This window comes from Tremella mesenterica (genome assembly GCF_000271645.1).
Source record: "Tremella mesenterica DSM 1558 unplaced genomic scaffold TREMEscaffold_1, whole genome shotgun sequence".
Classification (NCBI taxonomy): domain Eukaryota; kingdom Fungi; phylum Basidiomycota; class Tremellomycetes; order Tremellales; family Tremellaceae; genus Tremella; species Tremella mesenterica.
This window is the reverse complement of record NW_006711225.1, coordinates 3,949,228-3,967,815: the sequence shown is the minus strand read 5'-3', so window position 1 is coordinate 3,967,815 and position 18,588 is coordinate 3,949,228. Positions and strand designations below refer to the sequence as shown.

The 18,588-nt window shown below is 45.9% G+C and overlaps 4 protein-coding genes across 4 annotated transcripts; 2 read left to right on the top strand and 2 right to left on the bottom strand.

The window, feature by feature from the left end:
- Positions 1–4,946: 4,946 nt before the first annotated feature.
- On the top strand, positions 4,947–10,353 carry TREMEDRAFT_70893 (uncharacterized protein; the record flags this gene model as incomplete). The annotated part of the gene is made up of 25 exons (XM_007002004.1): positions 4,947–5,806; positions 6,002–6,134; positions 6,189–6,251; positions 6,294–6,311; positions 6,357–6,587; positions 6,727–6,757; positions 6,801–6,898; positions 6,945–6,970; positions 7,012–7,038; positions 7,089–7,325; positions 7,367–7,391; positions 7,437–7,528; positions 7,648–7,673; positions 7,720–7,846; positions 7,892–7,960; positions 7,998–8,044; positions 8,087–8,154; positions 8,304–8,419; positions 8,462–8,532; positions 8,724–8,888; positions 8,939–9,024; positions 9,311–9,523; positions 9,728–9,869; positions 9,921–9,986; positions 10,311–10,353. 24 exons carry the CDS (start codon positions 4,947–4,949, stop codon positions 9,977–9,979), a joined length of 3,030 nt encoding a protein of 1,009 aa, XP_007002066.1. The 3' UTR covers positions 9,980–9,986; positions 10,311–10,353.
- Positions 10,354–10,437: 84 nt separating this feature from the next.
- Positions 10,438–13,494, bottom strand: TREMEDRAFT_59253 (uncharacterized protein; the record flags this gene model as incomplete). The annotated part of the gene is made up of 6 exons (XM_007001524.1): positions 10,438–10,613; positions 10,678–10,734; positions 10,908–11,839; positions 12,189–12,266; positions 12,433–13,108; positions 13,254–13,494. The coding sequence occupies 6 exons, from the start codon at positions 13,492–13,494 to the stop codon at positions 10,438–10,440; spliced, it is 2,160 nt and encodes a 719-aa protein (XP_007001586.1).
- A 986-nt stretch (positions 13,495–14,480) lies between these two features.
- On the bottom strand, positions 14,481–14,862 carry TREMEDRAFT_20174 (uncharacterized protein; the record flags this gene model as incomplete). The annotated part of the gene is made up of 3 exons (XM_007000380.1): positions 14,481–14,645; positions 14,694–14,752; positions 14,805–14,862. Coding segments are annotated over 3 exons (282 nt in total), but the record flags the coding sequence as incomplete, so codon positions are not given.
- A 966-nt stretch (positions 14,863–15,828) lies between these two features.
- Positions 15,829–18,462, top strand: TREMEDRAFT_72974 (uncharacterized protein; the record flags this gene model as incomplete). Its single annotated transcript, XM_007002123.1, has 5 exons — positions 15,829–16,101; positions 16,158–16,644; positions 16,666–16,979; positions 17,033–17,302; positions 17,416–18,462. 5 exons carry the CDS (start codon positions 15,829–15,831, stop codon positions 18,361–18,363), a joined length of 2,292 nt encoding a protein of 763 aa, XP_007002185.1. The 3' UTR covers positions 18,364–18,462.
- Between the last annotated feature and the right edge of the window lie 126 nt (positions 18,463–18,588).

Sequence of the window (18,588 nt, the reverse complement as noted above, 5' to 3'; positions counted from 1 at the left end):
GGATCGCCGGGAAATGAAAGTATGGGAGAGAAAAAGATTGATGTTTGATCGCTTTTTTCGCCAATTGAAGCAATCTCATCTGATGTTGTTACTTGAAACTCTCACGTCTCTCGGTCCAATCCCGACCGGTTCATCGGACCTTTCATTGCCAAGTTTACAGTATTCGCTTCAAAATCGGATGAATCATGTAACGGCGATCCAAGTACGTCACATCAATCCATTCTTCAAAATTCTAGCGAGAAGAAGAGGAAGCTTTGCAGTGAGAAGAAATCGGGACCAATACCAAGGTCTTTCAAGATTCCAGCGTGAATGCAAAACTTATCGTAGGTCAAGTCGTAAGTTGATGATTTCCTTTGGAAAGTCCGACTCCCGGCGTTTATGATAACACCTTGAACCAAAACACAGCCTTGCGATATGATCTAATGAACTACCCTCGGATTGTTGAAACAACCTTACAAAGTCACAAAGGAAGAAAAAATGTGACAGTGCGGCGTAATCGTCGGATATCTTCGGTTTGACGGAAGGATCGGAAGTCGGAAGTCGGAAGGTCAAAAAAGTTGGTGACATGGTTGGTTTAAGCTTCTCGTGTTTTACCCCATAACTGGTTAGTGATGTGTGAAAGAGAAGACGCGATTTCTTGATGGTGTGATTGTTAGTTATCCTTTGCGTAGATCGGAACTTATACCTTTGAAGGTATCCGGAATATTCGGTCCAACGAGGTACCTCTTTTCGGTCCGGAAGATCTCCTTCGGGGAATATGACACAAAATAGTCATTGGGTTCATATTTTTCGTAAGTCTCTTCAACGAGTCGTCAACTCATTCCACGTACTTGATTCTATCGTTTAAATAGCTTCCTCTCAAATGACTGACCACTCCCATGGGATCAAAACTCACATGTATCATAACGTGTGAGAGAGACGAAAAAAAAAGAAGGACAATCAATCATCACCCCAAGTTTTGATCAAGACACGATGCACGGATCGTTGACATCTCATCCAACTTTTACCCCGCGCATCCTTCCTTCCAAACCCCACCAGTTTCGTCTGATGGCTTGATTTGTTTGATGCTAAACAAACGCGTGTTGTTGCACTTTTCTCTCTCCCTCTCTCTCTCTTTCCTCTCACACCTAACTCAACTCTGGTTCTTCTTGTGGGGCAAAAACGATCGGCAATCGGCCCGAAAGGAAAGTCTCGCACGTCAAAGCAGGTCAACCATGACGCTCGACCCCTATCGAAGAACGGATGAAGCATGGACAAAGGGATGAGTGACGTCCTCTACGTACTCCGCACTCCTCCACCGCCTGCTCCCCTCTCCCCCTTCCCCCCCGCGCAAGAATGTTGATGAGAAGGAGAAGGGACTACGGAGTGTTGGCTCCCTCACCCTTCTAAAAGAGAGGCGTGTGCATCGGCATGTTGTTTGACGTGCTTCAAATTTGCCGACCGGTAGAAGGGACGGTTATTAAACCGGTAAAGCTGGAATCTGAGATCAGATAAGAGCGAGTGTTTTTTTCCATGACTCGTCTTCCCCTCAACCCCCAGAGAATAAAACATATCCATTCAACAATACCAAACAAGATTTGCCACTTACCAATATTTATTATACCCCTTTGAACTCCACTCTATCCCCTCCGAGCCAGAAGCTTTGAATCGGACATACCCATTTTATTTTCAATTTACTCCACATTATGCGCTCCACAACATTCGCCTATAACCCTCTTTTACTCGCCCTCCTCTTCTTCCTCCTGGCCAGCAGCGGCGAAGCTACGGTCCATTGTAGAGCTTGTCAAACGGCGTTTGTCACTTGTATGGGCATCTACGGTGAGTGACAATGATCCATCAGTCAATTATTCTTCGAGTGCCTTGCCGATCCCCCATTCGGTGCCCCCGCTTCTCCATCCTTGGCCCCCCTAGATCATGGGCCCATGACGGGATGAACCCCCTTGATCTGTTGGAAAGTACCCTGAGTAGATGATTCCGTCTTGTTCCGCGAGACTAATCAACGAATGAAGAGCTGATAGGATCAGGTAACCTACCCATCTGTCAGATGAGTACAGCGCCATGTTTCCGACATTGTTTCCGATGATCCGATGAAATGACACGAACACGTTCGATCGACCTACGTGACTTGTGGAAAAGGAGAGGGGGAGGGCTTAGTGGAAGAGATCAAAGTCAGGAAAGGTTGTTGTACCACCATTAACAATTCACCAAATGAGCATGCAGAGGGTTGTAGAGTTGAACCAATGAATCGATCCAACAAGTTCGCAATATTGCATGGTTGCATCTTTGGTTATGAGCAGTAGGGTTCCGAATCGAAAAAAGAGAAAATGTGGCGAGATCTAATTACGCCATTGCACCCACCTTGGGAGAGGCGTACTCAAGACTTTCCAAAGATTCCTATACACATCATGACCCCCTTATCCGATGGATACGGTGCGAGACTGCGAGTACTGTTGAGGGTATAGCTCAAGCGTCGTCGTGCAATGTGCAAAGAGAGACGAGTGGTTGGTTTCTTCGGGTTTACATTCTGAAGCGACGGCGTTTCGGGGAAAACATATCAAACGATCATGTGGCGCTTACACGTTTCCCCCCCATGGGGTGGAGGGTGTCCTCGTGCAGAACGAACCCCCCAACCATTCTACTTCTCCACCTCACCTTGACCTTGCTGCACCCAATACATTCCATCCATTCACTTGAAATCAATATGAGACTCTCAATCATAGGTCCAGAGACCGTATATGAGCTAGAAGTGGACCCATCGATCCAAGTTCAAGACCTTCACGGGCTGGCCGAAGCAGAGGTAAGTCTTGTCTTCCAAACTGTTGCATCTCGCCTCACATGTAACGCTCTCTCAGAGAAACATGGCTCATCTTTAGTCTGGTCTCCCATCGTCATCTTTCACTCTCATCACTGACACTGGCATTCCTTTGACTATCCCAGCACGTTCGATAGAGAGCTATGGTCTGACAGGTTCACTCGCCACCATCTTTCTCACCCCCTTGTAAGTCATTTTCCTTTTGTCACATATCTCCTGCTGAAGTTTAGGGACCCAGCGGAAAGTAGCTCTGGGCCAAGCTCTAGATTATCAGACTCTGCTTCTGACCTCGAAAGGATGCGTCTACAGGCACTGGGCAACCCTCAGATGATGGCTCAATTGAGGAGTGTGAGTTTCTCACCTTCACATCGCTCGAACACGCTGATGTCCCGCAGCAAGACCCAGAATTAGCTAGAGCTATAGAAGCGGGTCTTCCAGATTTTATCGAAGCTTTCTCCAGACAACAACGTCGGAATACCGAAGCTCAGAGGGAAAAGGAACGACAAGTAGAGGTAAGTCTGCTGACTCAGCTACGTATAAATCACTTTGCTGATGGCCAGCTACTTAACGCCGATCCATATGACATAGAAGTTAGCTTCTCCCTTCTCTCCTTCTTCTGCGCTGAGCTGACGACCAGGCTCAGAAGAAGATCGAGGAAGCCATTCGGATGGATCAAGTCATGGCCAATATGGAGCATGCTATGGAGTACTCGGTCAGTCCTAAAGACTAGACACACTCGGGGAAGCTGCTGACAGCATCAGCCCGAAGCATTCGGTAATGTCACCATGCTTTACATCAATCTGGAAGTCAACGGTCATCCCATCAAGGCGTTCGTCGACTCTGGAGCACAAAGCACGATCAGTAAGTCGTATTCATTGCTCAGGTGACTGTCGCTAATGCCCAGTATCGGCGGAATGTGCAGAAGCTTGCGGGTCGGTCTTTCCTAGCTAAACCTATAAGCAGATTTGCTAAAAGACTAGGATTATGCGTCTGCTTGACCGCCGATTCAGCGGAGTGGCTCAAGGAGTCGGCACTGCACAGATTTTGGGCAGAATACACTCTGCTCAGATCAAACTTGGCGATATGTTCCTTCCTTGTTCTTTCTCGGTCCTGGACGGAAAGGCCGTCGATTTGCTCTTTGGTCTGGACATGCTTGTGAGTTGTACCCTGATTCCGAGCCCTTCCGTTCTAATCATTGTATATCCGAGCATGATGCTGATCTACCAGAAACGCCATCAATGCTGCATCGATCTTTCAACCAACTCACTCCGTATACGAGGAACGGATATTCCCTTCTTGCCGGAACATGAACTGCCTGATAAGGCCCGTCGTCAAAGAGAAGCGGAAGTAGCTAGTGAGGTCGGGGATGCGGCTACACGAGGTCTGAACCCTGGTCTGGCCAGTCCCGCGCAGGAGACACGTCAATTTCCTGGTGCAGGGGCTGCGCTGGGGTCATCATCTGGGACCTCTCGGCCGTCTGCTCCTGGTGCGTCCGGGTCCGCCCCTGGGGGAGGGGCGAGGGCGCGGGATATCGAAACGGTGAGTACGCAACTGAAGAGTACCTTTTGGCGACGCTGATCTTCCAGCTTGTTGGGCTTGGTGCACCGAGAGAGCAGGCGGTGCAGCTGCTTGAAGCCGCCGGGGGAGATGTGGATGTGGCAGCATCAATGCTGTTCGGATGAACGAGAGTGGGGCCCAAGGCCCTGATGATATCTGTCGCATAGAATACCATGTTCACGATGCATCTGACGCCATGATGAATGGCGGTCCACTTGGTCAGTGTTCCATGTTCCAGGGGCCAGATCTCAAGCGGATCCGCCAGGCCACCAGACCTCCGGCTCAAGGGAGAAGCTGTGTCGGGTGCTTCGGTGGACACCGCCTCTGAGACACGGGGACTGGGGCACCGCACAGATCGCATCCTTGACCTCTTACTCGTCATAGGGTCTTGTCGACCACCCTCTCACTTTCAACGACACTAAACGACCATAGACGATCCTACTGTGTTCACTCTGATCATCACTACTTTCAGCTCACTTTATACCCTGCGACGATCCACGAGTAACTGGCCACGTTGCCTCTTACCTGCTTAACGAACTACTCTACCACGACCTGATCCCCCTTGCTTCTTTCCATCATGAACCCAGGTGACATTTATCGTCCACCCACTTCTGGTCCTTACTCTCCCACTGGTCCTCGACCATTACCCACATCCAACACCTATCCTCAAGCTCAACAATTCTCAAATCCATACGAAGATCCACCTCCTATCCAACATCAACCTCAACCATTCCCCGTTTCTCAAACTCAACCCTTCCCCTCCAGACCCTCCTTTGGTTCTCAACCCATAAACCATCCTGGTGATCCATTTCGAAACCCACCCGAAGCTCCTCTTTGGCATAGTCCAGAAGGTTCTCATCATTATCCTTCATTACCCCCCACGTCCCCAATCGCAATGCAACAAATTGGAGGTCCTCTATCCCCACGTAATAGACCTCATTCCGGACCACAACCACAATATCAAACCTCTCCTCCTCCAAGAACATCAATAGTAGAAAATCCTTTCTTACCTGATCATGGTATGACTTCACCTCCACCTCTCTTACCTCATCAAAGTTCGGAATATCCTTATCCACCAAGGATGAGTATAGGAGGATCACAATCTTATGTGGGTCATTTGGATGATGACGCAAATGATTCTGCACCACTCCTTTCTCATGCTCACCCTGATTCTTCTTTAGTAGGAGGAATGGGCGCGATTCCTACTTCTCATTCGGCAATGTCTATGAGACCGGATTTATCAAGGGTCAGATATCAATTAAGTGATGCCGGTAGTCAAATACCATTAAATGGAATGGGTGGAATGGGAGAGAGTGATGTGGGTGTACAAGGTTACGGGAATGAGAATGGATATGAAGGTGATGAACCTTCGAACGTTCATTATGGTCCGATACCTACCAGAATTTTGAGGAGGAATAGGACTCAGAAGAGGGTACAGTGAGTTATCCTCTACTTTCTCCACATCTGGTATATTCCCTTCTTCATTGCTATCACTGATCTCCTCTCAATCTGAACACATTACCACAGTGTCTGCTTGCTCCACGGGCCCAATTTGTATACCATGCTTTTTAGGCGTTGCCGGGTCGAACAGGTGGTTGAAGCGGGGGGAGAATAGCCCGGCTAACTTGCAAGACTCTTTCAAGGTCATCTCGTTCTTGACATTGACGTCCCCTCTCTCTTGTTGGACAAATGCAGTCTCAGAGATGGTAACGAATTCACCAAAATGAGATATACCGCTGTCACTTGTGACCCTAATGATTTTGTCGTATGTCTGACTTTCTTCACGCCCACCCCTCGTGTCGGGACTGACGTTATTCAGGAAGACAGATATACACTTCGGCAGAAGCTTTATGATCCTCCCAGACAGACAGAATTATTCATTGTAAGTCTTCAAAATCGTATCGCATTATCCACTGACACATAGGTCATCACGATGTATAATGTGCGTCCGATCTGTCCTTCATCTTTGTTCAACTGACGGTTCCAGGAAGACGACGTTCTATTCTGCCGTACTATGAGAGGTATCATGCAGAACATTGCGCACCTATGTACGAGGTCAAAGTCCAAAACATGGGGAAAAGACGGTTGGAAGAAGGTGGTCGTTTGTGTCGTGGCGGATGGAAGATTGAAGATCAATCCAAGAACGAGAAGCGTGCTGGCCGCGCTCGGGGTGTATCAGGAGGGTGTAGGGAAAAATGTCGTCAATGGAAAACCTGTCGTAAGTACCAGTTTGCATCTGAGCCCCTCCCTCCGTCTCAATGTATCTGTCCCCCGTTGGTCATATCATGAGGTTGTGCGATGTAAGGCGAGACGGGGAAGGTTTATGTCGACGGTGCGAAACGTGAAGCTGAGGGCAGACTGCACACTTGTACGAGTATACTACACAATGTGAGTCATTTGCAAATCAGGAAATCCAGATGATGACATCCAGTGTGGATCGATTCTGGAGGGAGAATCGAGCCTGGAGACAAGAGCAAGCATGTTCCTGTACAAATCATCTTTTGTCTCAAAGAGAAGAATCAGAAAAAGGTCAGTCAGTCATTCGGTCAGCAAGCGGCTCCAGCTAATCCCTCAGATCAATAGTCATCGATGGTTCTTCAAGTCAGTTATTCGTGCCGTCAAGTCATAGAACTGACCGTCAGCGCATTCGGTGCTTGCCTTCGACCAAAGTCAGTCAGACCTTGGCGTATTTGAATCTTTAGACATACTGATCACCTAGCGTTTGCGTCTTACTTGACGTCGGCACGCAACCAGGTCCAGATTCAGTCTATCATCTCTGGAAATCCTTCGACATCAACTCCTCTGTGGGTGGAGCATGTGGAGAGATCGTAGCTCTCAAAGGTCTCTTCTGGCGTAATCTCATCAACCCTCTCGTCGCGGGTCAAAATTTTGAATACAAAATGAGTAACATTCTAGATAAACCTCTGGAATCAGTATTTGGGTATATCACCGTCTTGTAGGTTATCCTTCTTTTTCACTATTTTGCTGATATATCAGACCCGGAGCCTTTTCAGCCTATAGAGTTAGCCCCGAGCTCGAGTCGTTGACGTACAAGCTGACGTCCCAGTATATCGCTTTGCAGAATGATGAGAAGGGTAATGGACCTTTGAAGCAATATTTCATTGGGGAAACCATGCACGGGTCGGGAGCGGGTATTTTGTGAGTTTCTCCTTGTCACTCCATCTTCCGATTCCGCTCTATGCCTCATTGTCAGCAAGCCTTCGTTGGAGTCAATGCTACTGACTGGTCTTGTACATCAGAGCGTGGCTGACGTTTAGCGCTGCAAATATGTATTTGGCAGAAGGTCAGCCATCTCTTTCCGTATAGCGACGTTTCAAGCTGACATAGAGACCGTATCTTGTGCTGGGAATTAGTTAGCAAAAGGGGTTGTAAATGGAAGCTACATTATGTCAAGTCAGCATACGCCATCACAGATGTTCCCGATGCAGTACCCGAACTGGTCTCTCAGCGTCGAAGGTCAGTCCGTCGTTGTCAAAACTCGAAAGTACTGAACACGAATAGATGGCTTAACGGATCTTTCTTTGCAGCTATACATTCCATCGTCCATTTTGGTTACCTTTACCGATCATCGTGAGTCCTCCAACAAAGTGAATGGGACTGACATTAGACATTCTGTGTTGAGGAAATTCTTCTTGCATATTGAATTGATATATCGTGAGTTGCGAAGATCTGAAAGGAGTAAGAACTGAAGAAGAGAAACGATCAATTTGATATTCTCTTGGTTCGCTCTGGGGAACTTTTACATCGCCTTTGTTGTGCTTACTGTGAGTTTGAGAAATTTCCTGTTTCCTCAGCTCAATTCCTCACTTGCCTGGGATCAGGTCTTGCTTTACAACCGACCTCGTCACGACTTACTCATTTTCCCCTTCAGGAGGCCGCCGGTTGACGATTGTACTGTCTTGCTGACTATCAGAACTCTCTGGAAACATTGTCAAAGAATTGGAGATACGCAAATCTGCCCTTACAGTACCTCTATGTTGCTCTTCTTCTCCTATGCTTCCTCCTCTCATTGGGTAATCGACCTGCAGGGTATGTCCTCTTATCTATCATAAGGTTTCACTGATTGTATAGATCCAAAATAGGGTATACAATCAGTATGATCGGTTTCGCCCTTCTGACCATTTATATGTTGTTCGCCGCAGGTACGTCTGTTTACTCTCTCCTTCATCCTCCTTGGATTCAAACCTCGTCTCATGTAAATGGGAAACTGTCAGTAGTGGCTCGTGTATTCAGCGAGGAGCAAACACATTCAGAAACAAAGAGGGTTTATTGATGATTGTTTTCGAGTCACTTGTCGGAAACATAGAGTCAAGTGGACGTCCACTGACAACAGTCTACCTCGCCGTAGCGGGGATAGAAAATGTCGAACATTCCGGTCCAATCACAGCCGATACAGTATTTGGGAATAAGATTTTCCGTAACATCATTTTATCACTCGCTGCTACATATGGTCTATACATTCTCGCTTCCCTCCTCGCGCTTGAACCTTGGCATATGAGTAAGTATATCATATTGTTTGTTGAGTTGAGAAGCTGATGGAGATTAAAGTCACTTCTTTCATACAGTATCTCTTATTGGCGCCATCGTATATAAACGTGATGAACGTTTATGCGTTTTGTAATGTTCATGATGTGGTACGTTTGCAGGTTCTTTTCTCCTCCATATTTCTATCCCCGAGATCCTTTCTCTCTCTCTCCGCTTTCTTTCCACTCATGACTTATCTGGAGGATGTTACAATCCTTTCTTTTCCACTCACACGTTACTTGGAGAATGTTAACATTCTTTCCTCTCCACCCATGGTTTATCTGGAGAATGCTACTAACGTTCCTCCCCATCCACGGTTCCTTCAAGAATGCTACTTTCCTTTCTTCTCTACTCATGGATAATCCGAATGGACATTCAGCATGAGCTCACATATAGTCCTGGGGTACAAAAGGCTCCGACAAAGTCTCTGAAGATCTTGGAGTTGTCAAATCCCATTCGGATAATAAGAACGAAGTAACGGTCGACGTACCTGTCGAACAGCAAGATATCAACGAAGTGTACGCTGCGGAATTAAAGGTTTTGGCAAGTAAGGCTCCTAAAGAAGAACATAACATTTCTGCGGATCAAAAGCAAGAAGATTATTACAAAGTGAGTTTTCATTGATTGGCTTTTGTTCCTTCAATATGTTTTCTCAGTTCCGTCCTTTTCCTTCACACTTTTTTGGCCATTCACCAGCTTCCACGTGAAAGAGGACATAACATACCCCATACCCCATCTACATCATGAAACAGATACACCATACCTCGTCTCCATTATGAAGAAAGACGCATAGCGAGCTCAACTAATACATAGAACTTCCGAACAAACGTCTTACTCGCGTGGACAATGTCAAATGGAGCCTTGGTAGCTGCTATCCTGCAACCGTCCGGAGGGTCCAGCTCTCTGGCTACGACTTACATGGGTATTTTGTTATTTACCGTCGCGGGTCTTGCGTGTGAGTAATCACGTCTGTCTGTCGGTTCGAGCGTTTAGCTGATGAAACAAGTCTTCAGATTCGTAGGGTCTACTTCTTATCTCATCGTGAGATTGTTTGCTGGAGAATGAGTGAGGGGTGGGTTTTATTATTGCATATAATTGCCATCATGTTTCCCACACACTGAACATTGTGCATCTCTCTACATCTCCTCTTGATGTACATATCATATCATCCCAACAATCATCCCTCGTTACAATGATATCACACCTCGTCATCATTACCCAACTCCACTACCTCTGAATTCACAACCACTTATCGTGAATCTGACATTCCCGACAATTTCCATCTTGTCCATCGTTTGACTATGATGATGTTCTCGACTGAAGTGATCTAACTTGATCATGTTGTCTTCACCCGGATGTCATTCAATGCCATGTTGAATTGTTTCTGACCAAATAGGGATATCCCAACAAGATCGTATGATGCATACTTTGTCCAATGTCCAATGTTCAAATCCAACTTCTCTTGTGTTTTTGGACAAGATTCATGTTCTTTGTGCATACTTGATTTGACATGTCGTTATTGATCACCTGGTACTGACTCGCGATACCATGTGTCTTCTTTTAGTAGGAACCGCAATACCCCCTTCACCCGCGTTCATGATGGGGAACGAACCCGATTCTGGGTCACTGGCAGGGGTAGAATCGTCCGAATAATTCGTCATTGTGCTCAAACGGGAATCTTCTAGGTTTGTAAGGTCGACTAATTGTCAGTATTTCGTTTCTCCAACTCGTCATTTGTCTTCTTGATATCAACCCAATCTCACTTTGACCCAACTGATCCGGCCTTCCAGTATCCCTAGGGGCACATCTCTCTTTGAGGACTTTCGTCGTCTCATACTTTGGTAATCCCCGTCCACCCAATCACAACTTAGATTCACGTGCGAAATCCACACACAAGACTATCAGACACTTCAAGATGAGAAGGGAAAAAAGACAGAGATAGAAGAAGGGAAATGAGCCGAAAAGAGGTCGTGTTGTTTAAAAAAAGACTCACCAGTAGGTCCTAAAGCAGTATCAACATCCATATTTAATTCCCCTGTTGGCCATTTATTCGCACTGGGACTAACACTAATCTCCTTTTCTCTCTTTCTCATCACTTCTTCCACCTCTACCTCTACCTCAACCTCCATTCCTATCTCATGATCAATCTTATTTCCACCTTTCATAGCTATGTCCTGATCATATTGTAATTGTAATAATCTTATCGTTTCTCTCAACTTTTGTAAATCTTCTTTCAATTCTTCGACCGTTCTATCGGGTCGGATCTGCTTGTCATCTTTCTCCGCCCATTGGATAGCTTGTGATGCAGGAGAAATTTGTTTTTCTTTGGTTTGTTTTGATCCTGCAATCGATTTGATTTCGTCGGATTTCCGAACTTGTGTTTTGTCAGATGGTCGAGTTGGAGATTTATCATATGACTTAGGTTGTGATTTTTTCGATGGTTTAGCTGGGGATTTATCCGCGGGTTTTGATGATGGTTTCTCCGATGATCCAGCTGGGGATTCGGTAGCAGATGTCGAAGTAGATTTGGGAGAAGAAACGGGTTTTTGAGGTCTAGTGAAATGTGTGACTTTAGGAACATCCGGAACAGCTAATGATTTGTTCGTAGTAACAGGATTTGTTTTGATATTCTGAGAAGGAACCTCGGAAGTTGTTGTTGTTGTTGTGGAAGAAGGAAGAGAAGGAGTGAAAGTTGATGTAGAAGAAGTCTCAATAGTATTATTAGCTTTCCTATCTTCTTTCCTTTTCATCCTCTTTTCATCTCTCTCAGCTTTACGTATAGCTTTAGCTCTTTCAGCTTCTTGCATATCCCTATGAGCCTTATCTCGACCTGGTACAGGATGAAGATCAAGTTCAGGATGATGTATGGCACAATGATGAAAAATGCTTTCGGATTTTTTACGTATATCTTTGAACATTTGACCACTGATTGTTAGTTTTTTTTCCCACGTTGACCTCTACGCATTTCCGTTTCTCACACGACGGATTAACAACAGCCTGAATTGAACTACGTTTGTGGAGAGGGACTGAATGAACGAAGTCTGTGGAGTGTAAGGGGGAGATGAGAGACATGATCCTGTACTGGACATGAAGGAGTAATTTAGCGAATAGCATGCTGTGAACCGAGACAAAAGAGATTCGAGAGATTCAAGAGGTAAGATGCGGGAATTTGGAGAGAAGGATTATAAGCAGAAGCTAGGATCACAAATCCTGAAAATTGGAATGAAATGGTAATCGCAAGGTAACACATTTTTTGGAAGAAAAGAACACTTACTATAACTTTAAGGTTTGTAAATCTGGCTGTCCTTTCCATTCTGGGCGAACACGATCTTTGTGACCTTCCTTAGCTACCCTAAATGTATCAGCTTTCCCCCTACCACTTCACATCCCACGGATATTATTGGTCAAATGTCTCGCAAACCTCCAGAGCACATGTATCTCTTCTACCAAGGGTTTCCACCAGATGAAATTACACCCTGAATTCTGGTTTCGGGGGTTTGTGACAAGATCACACTCACATGATCAAATTATCTTCCTGCCACTTTCTCACATCCTCCGCCAAAGCACTCATCCCTAATCTAAACCTTCTCTCATGTTCCGCATCCAAAAGAAATTTATGATTACATAACCTCATATATTCCGCGTGTCTCGTAGCTTTGATAACTTTCTTCTGTTCTCTGGTCAGTGGGGGATCAGGTTCACTTTGAGGGATATTTTGGTTCATTGATGTTTCTGTGATGTAGTCAGACCATTGACCGTCCATATCTTCATCATCTGATTCATCAGATATTATCAGATTGTTGTTTTGTTGGGTCAACTCTTCCACTGGCCATTGACCAGGTAATGTGGATTCTACCTTAGACTCGTCAATTGGTCCAAAGTGAATTCCTTGAGGGTCTTTCTTAGCGATGGAAGGGACGAAGGCGAGATTTTCCAATCTGTTCGCTAGATCTTCTGCCGGGAGGTCGGTGGATGGGTTGGCAGGATTGATAGGTTCGATAGGTGTGACAGATGCCAGATGAGAAAGGGACTTAGGATTTTGTATGTGCTCGGGGGAGGGTGAATGATTCGGCGAGTTTTGATAAGGGAAGCGTACAGAACGAGGAAAAGAGAAGACGGGATGGGTGGAAATGACACCGTATCGATATGTAGGGGTTGATGGTGTGGCGAAAGGTGCATAGCGACGTAGATGGCCTGATATCAGTTTTTACGCAGTTACAATCCGACGTCGTACATGATCATATTCATCTTATGGAAGGAGGAGAGGGAGGGCACAAGTAGAAGAATACAAGCAGAAACGGGGTCGGTATGTGAGAACAAAATCAATATACCCACTCACCTCGTTTACGAGGATCCACCACACAAAGATACAACCTTGGAACGTGAACATCCCATAATCTGAATCGCCGCACTCGCCACCTAGGTCTCTCATCCACTTCTGCCCAGGGTGGTGCTAATTTGCTACCTGCCAAACTTGGCGGTGAAGGTTGTGTGAATATTTTCGGTCGAAGAGACAATGAAGGGTTGAAGAGTTTAGCTGATAATGCTGCAATGTCTGGTGGAGTCGTGTGCCGACCCATGATGAGTGCGATTAGGTGTGAATTTCCCCTGAACCCGTCGAAAGTCTCCTGTCTTCCAAGGGTGGATAAGTTTCGTCGCTGGTGATGCCGCTACAGCGAAGGTCTCCTCCCTCGGCCAATGGGCGATACTGAAACCAGAAGAAGTGACAAAAGCTGGGAGTGAGGTGGGAAAATATGGAAGGCGCTAGAAAGCGTATACACTTCGAGAGAGATCAGTAACTAAGCATAATTCGATCTATCCTTGTAGTCAAGGGTTGTCAGTGTGTATACCTAACGAGTCAGCGCCAATAAGTGGTGTGACGGTCTGACAAGTGGCAAATAATGTCGATGGGGAAGGGGGAAGAGGATGAAATACTGAACGAAAGTAGGCATTTTGAGACGTAGGCGTCACATCGCGCTGGGACGGGGAGAGTCAAAGGGGGTTGTGGGGTCATGAATGGAGGTATCGTGGCGGAGAGTGAGTTGAGTTGATGTGAGATGAAAGAAATGGGAGAGGTTTGGACCGCCGGCCCTTCAAAGCAAAGTCAACACCAAGGAAGAAGCTGTGCTAAAACTCGTTTTCTTAGTAGACGGGACGATTGAATGAACTCTGCGGAGACACTCATCGGTTCATAGGTCCAACGATCTACTCGATCTGTCTGGATGAAACAAGAGATTCTGTAAGGGGTCAACCACAGCTTTGGACGATCCTCAGTTCTACTTATATACCTCTATATGAATAGAGTAGATGTATGAAAAATGGAAAGAGAGGAAAAAGGTGGGTAAGCTCACACAAGATCAACAAGATCAAACTATCACTCTGCCTTCGTCTTCTTAGCAGGGGATTTCTTTGCCCCAACCTTGGAAGTGCCTTTCACCCCCGCTTTAGCTTTGGTATCTCCGCCCTTTGCGGTAGTCTTCTTTTTCTCCCCAGCCTTCTTCTTCGGATCGGCTTTCCCGGAAGTCTTCGACTTGGTGGGTGTCTTCTTTTTGGTCGAAGTTTCTTTCTCAGACTTGTTTTCGGTGGTAGATTTCGACTTGGACTTGGTCTCGGCGGTTTTCTTATTCTCAGATTTAGGCTGAGGTGCACCACTCTTAGGTTCGTTCTTTGATCCAGGCTGATTTTCATAATCTCCCCCTTCCGCTTCGTAGGCTTGCGAAAGTTTGGTAGCCTATACGAGTCTCAATCAAAGATACCTCTCGAGAAGATCATGACATACCTTCCAAGCTGCCCACTGTCCTTTTCCTGAGCCGTCTTTGTTGCCCTCGTTCTTGATCTCTTTCCGAATCAGCTCATGTTTTCAGAAAGCAAGAGGAAGACTACGACTCACTGTTCTTGAGCTGTTCTCGGAGTTTGGGGTCCGTGGGCTTGCCTTTGGAGGATACCATCTTGCTGAGAGATATAATGTAATGTGGTGTGTTGCCCGATTTATAGAGATGGGAGATGGTGGAGTGTTGACAGGATACTCGAAGACTTGTCTTTTGGACAAGAACCGATCGTTGGAGGCTGGAGAGAGGTGTTGACGATCGAGAAGGCGAATAAGGTTGATACTCGTCGCTTTTGGTACGTCATGGATGGCTTGCGTACGTCCCCTAAGTACTTGATACACTCGAGCTTACTCGTCATCCATTGCATTGGATGAGAGCGACGGTGGAAGACGTCTTCTCTTTGTGCCGGGCGCTCCATGAGAAGTCTTCTACTGCCTGTAAATACAGTTGTGTATGTAGAGTAGATGTGTAGGGCGACGAGTGCAGATCAATGGGCGTCTATGAAGATTGTCGGGATGATCCAACGATAACGAGCAACGAGGGCGCGAGGGTGATTGTCACACGGACGCACGCTGTTTGATACTCGATGAGACGGCTCGCATATTGTGAGGTGCTTGACCATGATTCCAGGTCATCTCACACAGTTGTCAAGATTGAAAGCGATGATGCGACAAGTAAGTTAAGAGAACATGTTGCAAATCTGACTCGTCGTCATGGTCGTGTGACCACGCACGTGCCTGAACAGGACAACATTTTAGAGTTTTCCTGGTGCAACATTCTTCTTCGGAATTGACACTCACCCTCGACAGTAGTCAGCTGTCAGCAGCTAGAACCCAACATCAAACCACAGCATTATCAAAGATAAACTAGGAGTAGAATTTGGTCGTGGAATCATTACGTACGGATGAGTGAATCTGTGACGTGTTAGGGCGGAAAAGAAACATCTTTTATTGTCGTGCTGTCACATGTAATCTTGGCACGATCACATTTCAATTCCGCGTAAAAATCAACAAACTCTCAACTCCTTAACTTTCACCTCTCATCTACATACCCAACCCTGGCCCGACCACACGACAAACCATCACCATGCCACCTTCTATTTCCCTCACTTCTTCCTCCTCCAGCTCTTCATCTCGTCCATTCCATCTATCACTCTCACCACTTTCCACCCCTCCTCAACCAACGTCTTTACCCACGCCGCCAAGTACGATACAAAATCGGTCTTTTGCCAATCTCGCTCGTTTCTTCGGTATTGGTTCGACAACTTCATTCCCGACAGATGACGTACCCACTGAAACAACTGATCCAGAGGTTGAGGAAGATGAGACAGATGAAGAGAGTCTCATGTGGCAAGCTCAGGTGAGTTTTGACACATCACGTCAGAATAGTCTCAGAATGAGATACTGATTGATTAGACGGCGTTAGTCTCACATCATCCTCAAATTGCCATACAAGCATATACAACGGCCGCTCTTCCACCTCATCGATCACCTTCAGCATGTTTGGCATTGGGAAACCTTTTAACTAGAGGGACGGCTTTTGCAGAACCTCGATCGACTTTGAATCCTCTTGAGGACATCAAAAGCAAGAGAAAAGCCGATACGAACGATAATCGTTTCAGCAACGTCGTCGTCTCGGATAGAATATCCGGAGAACCACCACCACAACAAAATCTTACTCACAAGCCTACAGGATTGAGAAGAATGATTAGCTTCTTTTATCCCCCCTTACCATCTCCGACACTTGTCACTCCTCCTCTGTCTCCACCCCCAGAGAGGAGATTTGATCTTGCCACCAATGGTTGGACCATACCTAAGGAAGGCAAACGAGCAGTCCGTGATGCCAAGGGTATGGGCATAGCAGGCGGGTGGTTGGTTCTCGGCATTGGGTGGGTGGTTGATGGTGAGTTAGACAAAGAAGCAGTCGTCAATGCTTCTTTGACTCGAATCGATATCATCAGTGGAACATCAGAGGATGAAGACGGAGTGATGGTTTTCGACGTCAAGTCCAAGGGAAGAGCGCGAGGAGGTACGGAGTTTGTTTCCAGGATCCAACATTCTGGCGACACAAAACGAACTATACGATCTTCTGAATCTGCCAATACCCTAGGATCTTCAAATACCAGTATGACGGAAACGGAGACGAGCAAGACTGAAGATTCTACACGAGTAGCAGATGATCTTGACCCTCGTAGACGAAGTACACTCGGTTCTGAATTTGAACGTCTAAACCTTCTCGTGAGTTTCACAACTTTATCAGAAACAACGAATTTGTGGATGCTGATGTTCAGTACGATCTCCTCGTACCTCTTCTTCATTTGTATCGTAATGGTCATATCCAAGCACATGATCCCGTTGCTCTACCTCCTATCTCCCCATCTCAACTTCCTCTGGTCCTTCAACCTCAAGGTGATCTGGAAAAAGGTCGAAACGTTTGGCATTTAGGGAATGTCGTGGCCACCCGACTCATGCAGCTACGCATCATGACCCCTCGAAGCAGTATCGTCAAGGATAGGATAGAACAGCGACGTAACGGAGTGACCATTATGGCTACCTACCTCGTGAGTGACCCCTATCTCATTTTCCCATCTTCCCCACCGTCTCTTTCTTTCTCCATCTGTCTCCTTTGTTTCATCGTCTCGTTTGAAAAAGTGAAAGGAAGCTGATAATTTAGCAAGCAATGACCTCTCCTCCATCTTTGGCTGAACCACTCTTCCGATCTGTTGTTTCCTTCGGAACTTGCGGTCTAACTTTACCTGATCAACTAGTTCATCAAGCCGCCAAACGATTAGATATAATCCTTCGTTCTCCTCTACCATCCCCTTCCATGTCATTACTCAGGAACACCTCTGATGGTTATCCATTCCCTCCTCTACAATCTATCCCTACACGGACACACAAAAAGACCACCAGTACATTGAGCAATATCAGTATGATGAGCAAAGGCAAGAAGAATAAATTCGACTTGAGACATAGGATACCAAGTACGACTAGTATGTTATCTTTGAGTAGTAATTATCTCACACCTGTTAAATCATCTGCTTCTTTGGTTTCTTTATCTACAGTGGATGTCGATTGGACACCTTCACGTGGTGTTATAACCAGTGCCGATAGTCTCAGGAAAATCCAACAAAATCAACAAGATCAACTTGCCCCATTCTCTCCTCCTACACCCAAAAACGACTCTTTTCTCAAACCATCACATTCACAACAAACTCTTGCTCTACCTTTACCATCACAATCATCCTATCATCCTCAACCTATCTCGTACGAGAGCAAGCGGATAGTGAAAACTCCAGTCCAAGACCGAACGGAGATCTCTCAAAATCAAAGCGAACATCAGATACAAGGTACAGATCCAGTGTTAGCGGCAGTCGAACTACGTTCAGCACTTACCAAACATGTTTTATGTTCTGTCTGCGGATCGAGAGGTGTGAATTTACCAGAATGTCGGAAATGTGGATTGGTATTTTGTTCTAGAGCATGTAGGGTAGATATCGATAAAGCTGGTGATGGGAAAAGACATGTGTGTGGGGTATGGGAAAGAAAGAGGTTTTTGAGTGTTCCTTCTGTAGGAAGAAGGGGTAGTAGATTACAAAATGTTGTGGTTAGTGTTTGTTAAATGTTTCCAGGTGGTTCTTTCGACATGATACAACATACAATCCGGTGATGGAAGGTACGTACGAGATTTCTGAGTATGAATGTATGCATGTAATGTTTTGAGAAAGAGAAATGATATTTCTATTCTAATTGATGTGACCGAATGCCAGGGTTTGTTGATAAAATACAAATACAATCGGTGTGAGGGTTAATTATGCTGGTGAATTTTCTACTGAAAACTTTTGGG